An 8,885-nucleotide genomic window follows, 5' to 3' on the forward strand; every position below is an offset into this window, starting at 1 on the left:
TCTTTGAACATATGGAAGTTCAATGTATCCCCATAGGCACATGCAGCAATAGACAGTCTAGAAAGAGTTGTTTTTACCATTATTATAGTTAAGTGGAGTAAAATTCAATAAAAATAATAAATAATGGTACATTAGTGAAAAAAATTGATGTTACATTAATATTCTAAAGTGATAATTATTTTGAAAAGATAAAAATGCAAATGTGATTTAATTTGAGATAAAGAGAATAGTAGTAATTAAACAATGCTCTTAATTAGCATTTGCCATATTTTTAAGTCAAAAGGTGGCGTTCATTTCACGGTGCACCACTTTAACACCAACACATCACATTTGCATCAATTTTGAATGGCTCGCATTAAAATGATATCTAAAATAATAGGAAAATGATGTTTTTTCTCAAAACTTTGTGCCTCGGAAATGTTCCATCAATTTTTTATGCTTTTTTTGCTTTTTTCTTAAACTAGCAAAATATTCTCCCTTGCCAATTTTTGGAACCTTTCCCATTACGAATTGTGGATGAATATATACTGGACATTATCTCAATGATAGTATTTATTTATTGGTTTAAATGTATTTTTATCCTTTAATTTATCAAAAATGAATTTTTAGTCGTGTTATTTTTAAAATTGGTTTTTTGACCTATCTATTAACTTGTTATTGAGATTTTTTTGTCTTCCTCCATTTTTTCTTTATTTTTAATAATGTGACGCTCTTATTAATGACATGATATTTAATTATTATTATTAATTATATTTATATATTAAAATATTTAAATGTTAAATTTTAAATATTTAAATAAAATATTAAGAATTTATTTTATTAAACTCTATTTTAATAATTTCAATTTTAGAATATTTATATAAAATATTAGTATTTTATTTATTTCATTTTAAATATTTTAATATTTAAATTTATTATATTTTTAATATTCATTAATATTCATGTTGGTTATATATTAAAAAATTTGTTTTATTTATAAATTAAAATATTTCAACAATAAAATATTTAAATATTTAGATAATATATTTAATAATTGAAATTACAAATAAAATTAATTTCAATAATAATGACATAGAAATTATTTTATCTAAGTCACAAGTATCACATTATTAATGAGAGTGTCACATAATAAAAAATGATGGCGAACAAAAATATTCTAAGAATTAGTTTATAGGAGGATAAAAAAATGATTTTAGAAATAGAAAAATAGAAAAACTAAATATTTATTTTTAGTGAATTAAAAATACATTTAAATCTTATTTATTTAATATAAAAAATACATTTGTTTTTTATTCAAGAAAAAAATGTATTAGTTTTAAACAAAAAATGCATTATTTGTTTTTTATTCATGACCAACACTTACACAAATAAGTGGGGAGGGGGAAGAGGTGTTATGGGTTCGATCGCACGCACCCACACTCATGTCTCAACTCTCAATAGTGCTTACCACTTGTTAAGTATAATTAAGTATCTAAGTTAGATGTAATTTTAAATTGATAACATTAAATATGATGAACATAATATTTTTATTAATTAATATTTATTAAGACTATTGAATATAAGTATTGCTTTTCCTTTCAAAAATAAATATATAAGTATTGTTTTTGCATAAACTCAAAAAGAGAAGTGTTTTTACTGACATATATTCACAATTAGAAAATATTAAAATTAGTGTCAAACCATTATAGTGAGACACAAATGATATATATATATATATATATATATATATATATATATATATATAGATCATCATGATTTTACTTTTGATATTTTTATCTAATTTTTAAATGCATAAGAACTATCTTACGACATTGCATTTTCGTAACAGATGACAATTCTTAATAGAGTTCTTAGACATTAGAACATGTTCTTATAAATTGCACTATTAAAAAACAATAATGTGCATGACACTTGTATGAATTGTTTTTACCACCATTAAAAACTAGCGGGATAACTTGGTAGACTTATTTTGAACAAATATATATGTGATAACTTGTGAAAACAAATATAGAGATATAGGAGTTTTTACACATGAATGCTCATCAAATGCTTACGTCAGTTATCGATTTTACTTAGCTAGTTTTTTTTTTTTCTTTTTAAAATTACACTACAAATTATTTACCAAATTTTATTTTAATACTTACGTCGGTTATCGATTTTCCCATATAGATCTTTTATCTTTTAAAGCTTGCACATTAATCCTTTTATTTTTATTTTTTTCCTATATATGTCTTTAATATTTTAATACCAAATAAGATAAAGAACATGTAATATGATTTTTCCTTATTTTTCTTCTTCATTTTTGTCATAAAAGTAATTGAAAAAAAAATGTTTCTTCAGCTATAAAAAGTTACATACAATACAATTATAAAGCAAAAACTATTTGCTATTATTAATTGTGATTGCAGAGAAATTTTCCTAACGGGAATTAGGAAAGATAAATACAATAAATCACCGACCCTGAAGAAAGTTCCTCAACATTCAATTGCAATCTAAACAGATTTTTCTTCTCTTTTGGGTAAACAAAAGTGAACAACTGCAATCTGCTTTCACAACCTTGAAGTTAAAAACAAAAGTAAGCAATGCCGCTCACCATCCTACTTCTAGGTTTGAGATGCACTCTGCAAAGAATACATTGCGACAAGTCAATACTCAAAATTCATCATATTCGGATCGCAAGTAAAAACACCAGAGACACAGTTACATTCACCAGGTTCTTTAAAGCAATCAACTATGCGGTGATGGATTAGAATTACAAGCAAGGTCGTACAAATTTCAATACCAAGGAAAATATTGTCAATAAGATAGTAGTTGGGACTTGCAAACCTCATCAATAATTTTCCATAATTTTTCTGAAGAGTTGCTTTGGTGCTGCAAATGCAAAATTAAATCAAAGAAATAACATTAGATGTTAAAACCATTAGATCAAATAAAGTACAGGCCACTGAAACATGGACAACGAACCAGGGCCAAAAAGTCCGAGGAACATAGCCTATTAAACATTTTAAAGTCAGTTTACCTGGCAATCCAGTATACTTCTCATATTGTTCATATGCTTGTCCAATAAACATCTCCAGTCCTGTTACAGTAGTGGCTCCTGATTCTTCTGCTTCCTTCAAGAGTCTAGTCATTTTCGGCGTGTAGACAGCATCAAAAACCAGGGAGTAAAATTTCAATGCATGCTGCAAAAAACAAAGAAGTGATTAGTTTCCTGTAATTCATCTTACTCTCGTTTCATAGCAAGACATTTTGTGCCTTAATAGTAGTAACATTTGACGCTGACGCCCATCTAGAACAGAAACACCATGGGCCAAACATAAATAGTGGTAGAAGTGTGTTTATTTGGGCCAATGTTCCACTTCCACTTAAAGAATGAATATTCTTGATGGCTGCAGTCTTTGGCATTTTGTTCAAGTTAAGTTTAACTATACACACAATCATAGAAAACAGTATTTCAAACCGAAAGGTCAAAGTCACAGACATGACTTAGGAGGCATCAAGACATTATAAACCATATTTTGATTCCCAACCAAAATTCTGTTAAGGAAATAGGAATAAACATAAAATTTAATTTACATGCATTGTTCATTTTTCTACATATAATCTATTTGCATCTAATTATGCAGATATTTATGAAGATATTTTAAGAACTAACATAACAAAGTGGCATTATGACGTGATATCAGTGAATGCATGTGCAAAAGACAATGTCACTGCATAGACATTAATCTCATAAACATACTGTGATATTACAAAATTTTAGTGAAATCAACTAATGAAAAATACATTTTCAAAACAAGTAATTATATTTCATTTGAATAGAAATCCAATCTTCATTAGGAAAATCAATGTAGATGTAATGGTCATTAACATATAAAACTAAAAAATTCCACCAACAATAATAACAGAAGGCCCTATTTGGTATAGTACATCTATATAAGGAGAATACCTTAGAAATAGGTGTTTCATCAACTTTTGGTTGCATTCCAATTGATGTTGTGTTCGCAAGAATCATACCATCCTCCGGGTGGTAATTATCTAAATCACCGAGGGCTAAAGCCTCTCCACCAATTACATCAGCAAGTTCTCTGGCACGATCTAATATATAAATAAAATGCATCATTAAATATGTATTACAAGGGATGTGAAGAAATAGCTAAGATTGTTTCTATCAGAAAAGCTATATAGCGAATGCAACACTGATAAATATTTTGCAAAACTTGTGTAAATATTTTGCATCCATTAAACAATGAACTGAACAAACAAATCTCCTAACATGAGTGGAATGCCAAATATCATAAATGGAGAAACCTTTTCTTGTTTAAGCGAGAAATGTTAATAAGCAAAAGGATAGTAATGCAAAAGATGAAAACAATAACAGGTAAGACAATACTATCTACAGAATGCAAGTTGTTTTCTTAAGCTTGTTCTGAGACATGAGTAGAAATAGAACCCAAAGTAAATGACTGAGATTGATTCAAATCATTATAATTGTTCACAAAACCATCTAACTATTTTGTTAAAATGATTTTTTTCTTCTAGACCAGAAACATCTCATGAAGATAATTACCATCGACTTAATCAATTATAAGAGTTCATCACATTATCAGCTATCTCACAAATATGGCGTTTGGCAACAATATTCTGGAGAAACCTTTCACAATTCAATTTCTTTTAGCTTAAGGCAGGAAATTACTTATCATGAAGCTTACCATAGGTGCGGTTTGCAATCACAATCCTCGCTCCTTTTGCTTTTGCACCATAAGCAAGTGCCTTACCAGCACCACCAGCACCAATAACAACAAACACCTTACCGGCTAATGGCGAAATAGTTGTGCCACTACCATTATTTTTATCTGCCAAGAAATAATCGATGTACACAACAGCATCTCAGAAGACGAGTTACCTACAACAGTAAAAGTATAAATTGCTATCCGCTAGATACGACACCCACCTCGGAGTCCATCCTCAATGGCAGAAATAGCACCAACATAATCAGTGTTATACCCAATCAACTTCCCATCTGTTGGTCTTCTTATAACACAATTTACAGCTCCTATTGACTGTATAATCAATTTGAAGAATTTCAAAAAAAAATAAAAAATAAAGGAAATAAAAACTCTTCTCAAACTGATCCAAGACTATTGAACATAAATTTTAACACAATATATATTAATAACCAAATACCTTAGCCACTGGATCAACCTCGTCGCAGCACTTAAGGGCTGCCTCCTTGTGAGGAATGGTAACACTGAAATACATATATTAAAGATCAAACTCTAGTAGTGTGAGAGGTTAAACCATCCAACACAAAAATGATTGAAATAGAATTATGTACTGGAGATCTAAACAATGATAAAGAGATCGTGAGCAACAAATGAAAAAGCAATAAAAAGTTAAAAAGGATAATGGAACGATATTCATAAAAAACGGGGAAAAACAAGAGTTCCTTGGGCACAACTGCTTAAATTTTCTTAGTTGTAAACCCCTAGGGACTAGATTTCAAAGGACTGCAAATCTACAAATGCTCCAAGAACTTTTATACTCGTAACTTTTTCAATTAAATATACACCAAATAAATTATGTATATATATATATACACATACACACACACATATAATAAATGTGATATGAACCTAGGAAAGACACTGATGTACGCCAACATGAAACAAGCCTTACAAATTGCAACTTCAAATCAAACAAACTAACCATAAAACTACTAGAAAAAAATGCCTAACAAGATTTTGTATTCTTTTGGAATTACTTTGACAGCACTTCATATGTTTTGATTTTGAAATCTAATTCTAAACACTTTGTATAATAATATATCAATAACCTAAGCCACAAACGAATAAGCAGTAGATTCATAGCTCTCTCCAGACTAGCTCTTTAGCAAACCTAGGAAAGATTTCTAGCATGCAATGAGAACGTAGCATGTATTATCATAATACCATTTACCATAATCTAACAATGAAAGACATGCAAGAAATGCCAAACATTAGAATACATAAAATCAAACAATCTCCATAAGGAGTTCTAACCTGAATCCCACAAAATCCGTTGATGAGTAAGTCCTGAAAAAATTGGCAAGGTCGTCCACCAATAAAAATACATAAACTCCATCAAAACCAACTGTCTTGAAGGCTTCATTGAACAATACAGGTGATTTACTGTGACTGACGGGCTTCCCAATGATTCCATATACTTTTGTCTCAGGTCCCACTTGTCTGAAATTGTATAGATACAACAGATCCTTAAGTGTAGGTTGACCAGGAGCTGAAACTACCCCTGACTCGAGTGTACCAAAAGTAAGATACCCACCAAATTTTGCACAAAGTATACGCGAAATCAATCCCCTGTCACCCATAACAAGTCCAATGAATGGAACCTGGAAATTCCAACAATAGTTTTGCTAAAATTATTTATTGTCATTTAACATGCCTTAACGCAGTAATCGTAAACTTAAGCATTACCAATCAAAATATAATCAGCAATAGGAGTGCTATATGAAGGGGAATGGGACATAAAATGTTAAGCTTGAATATATGAGACATTCATACAATCCAAACCTATTGTAGATTTTAATTTGATGTGTAACATATAAAGGCAAAGTACATGGTGAACTCATTCCAGTACCATCCATCTATTGTTTTAAATGGTAAGCGCAAAAAAATGATTAAAAATTATATTTGCTTCCATTGCACCGTCCCTTTATCTTCATATATATGCACATTGATAACAACTTTGACCTCTCTTCCTCAATTCAGCTGTCTATCAATCAGAAAGAAACTTAGTTTTTAACCAACCTTAAAGTGCTTTTATCATTCTCAACATGCAATAATTAAACACAAATGTATAAGGTCCATAGACCACCATAAAAGATAAGGGAGAATGTGTATGGGATCAAAATTTTGTTCAAATATCTGTTATCAAGCATACATATCTTACTTGAGAATGAACCATAATTTGAAACATGCGTGCCACATCAGTGATCTCCACGGCGGTTGTTGCAATCTTTACTATGTCTGCCCCAGTTGCTTGTATTCTTGCAACAAGGTTGCCAAGATCCTCAACTGACGGAGTACTCTGATAGTTGTGAGATGAAACAATGACCTTGGTTTTGTTGAATGTCTTCCCACGTATAGAGTCAAAAAACTGGTGAGCAACCTTTGGACATATGGAAGGAACAGAAAATGTTGCATTAAGTTTAGAGTTCAGACATCAGATAGAAAATAATACGAGGACAGAATTCAGCTTTATCAAATAAGAACAAAAGAAACATTTAAATGGTAGACAAGGATAAATAGTTAGCTATTGAGTACACAACCTTTTATAGTTTTATTTCTAGTCACTACATTGATTATCAATATATGAGACAAATTACAGCAGTTGAGTTCCTATAGAAATTCTCAATGCCAAATACAACTAAACAATCAAAAGGCATCTTTGGATCAATATACTTTCTTCAGCATCATTGAGATAGATGACCCATTCATAATGCAGTAAACTGGTAACCTAAATGCGTGTTTTATAAAATTGATTTTAGTTAAAAGTGAATTTAATGTAAAATAATTTATGTTTGAATACATTCACGTGAAAATGAGTTGAACAACAAATTTCACTGTATGAATCAATTTTGTAGGAAAAATCAATTCTACTCCATAACATTCAAACACGTCAAGATCAATTTTACATCTTTAGAATCAATTTGAAGTACTCCTCCAAAAGTGGAACCAATCATACACTCATACTACATATTGAATTATGTTATATTATAATAAAGGTGTTAGTTGATTGGAATAATACAAAGAAGGAAAAAAAAGAGAGAGAGAGAAAAGAAAGAACCTTAAGTTCAATGTCAATGTAATCAGCTCCCAATTCCATGGCTAACCGTAATGCATCGAACCGTTGATTTTCATCACCGTCATACTTTCCACCCTCCCAATTCGGCCTATAGAGTTTTGATTAAATGAAATTGACATGAATAAATAAATAAATAAATAAATAAATAAATAAACAAAAATAAAAAGCATACCTGTAAGTGAATAATAAGGGCAAAGAATGGTGTTGTTGAATAAGAGAGTTAAGATCTTGATAAGGATGGAAAGTAGTTAGATAATCTAATCGTATTTCTACAACGTCTGCTCCATTGAGTTTAGCTTTTTGTATATCAGCTATCATTAATTGAATAGTTTCAGCCATTATAGGAATACAGATTAACGTCGCATTCTTCCTCGTTCTCGTAACTTCTTCACTTCCAGTTGAAGGCGAAGCAAGCTAAAGATAAAGACAATGAGATTAATTAAATAAATAATTAATTAATTAAGAGAAAAGAAGCACCGTAAAAGAATTTTACCGGCGGGAGGTTGAGTGAGTCCATGAGTTGATAAGGTGTTGGTGTTGGTGTTGGTGTTGTGTAAATTGAAAAGAAAAGGAGAATGAAAGAGTAGAGTAGTAGTTGAATTCAGACTTGCTTTCTGTTCAATTGTTTTGAGGGTTGGTGGAAGAAGGCGCTTTCTACGGTGGACAGTCATCATAAGTGCTCTACTGTGGAACGTTATTTTTTACCGTTCGATTCGTCTATCACCGCGTCTCCACTGGATGTTATCATAGATACTCTGCACCAAATGTTCTTCATCTCTTCCTCTATCGTTCAACAGAGCGTGGCACCATTGTAAATGTGAGGTTTCGCTCGCTGCAATAGAATGCAGCAAGATCTTCATGTCCTACTCGGTTGCTAAAATCAAAATAAAAAACCGATTCATTCAAATTTCTCTTACCAGTTCACCAATAAAATACAATTACTGATTTTTTTTGAACCTATATATTTTGAGAATGAGATATTTATGTAGCATATAAATTGATTGATTTATCAAGGGAGAATT

The 8,885-nt window shown here is 30.4% G+C and overlaps 1 protein-coding gene across 1 annotated transcript; it reads right to left on the minus strand.

Moving 5' to 3' along the window:
- Positions 1-2,266: 2,266 nt before the first annotated feature.
- LOC101511157 (bifunctional 3-dehydroquinate dehydratase/shikimate dehydrogenase, chloroplastic) lies at positions 2,267-8,667 on the minus strand. The gene is made up of 12 exons (XM_004486267.3): positions 8,357-8,667; positions 8,036-8,277; positions 7,846-7,951; positions 6,949-7,167; positions 6,042-6,388; positions 5,188-5,251; positions 4,955-5,063; positions 4,713-4,856; positions 3,950-4,098; positions 3,020-3,182; positions 2,827-2,871; positions 2,267-2,621 (listed from the first exon to the last, which is right to left on the minus strand). Exons 1-11 carry the CDS (start codon positions 8,378-8,380, stop codon positions 2,831-2,833), a joined length of 1,608 nt encoding a protein of 535 aa, XP_004486324.1. The 5' UTR covers positions 8,381-8,667; the 3' UTR covers positions 2,267-2,621; positions 2,827-2,830.
- Between the last annotated feature and the right edge of the window lie 218 nt (positions 8,668-8,885).

Source organism: Cicer arietinum, chromosome 1 (genome assembly GCF_000331145.2).
Source record: "Cicer arietinum cultivar CDC Frontier isolate Library 1 chromosome 1, Cicar.CDCFrontier_v2.0, whole genome shotgun sequence".
NCBI lineage: Eukaryota > Viridiplantae > Streptophyta > Magnoliopsida > Fabales > Fabaceae > Cicer > Cicer arietinum.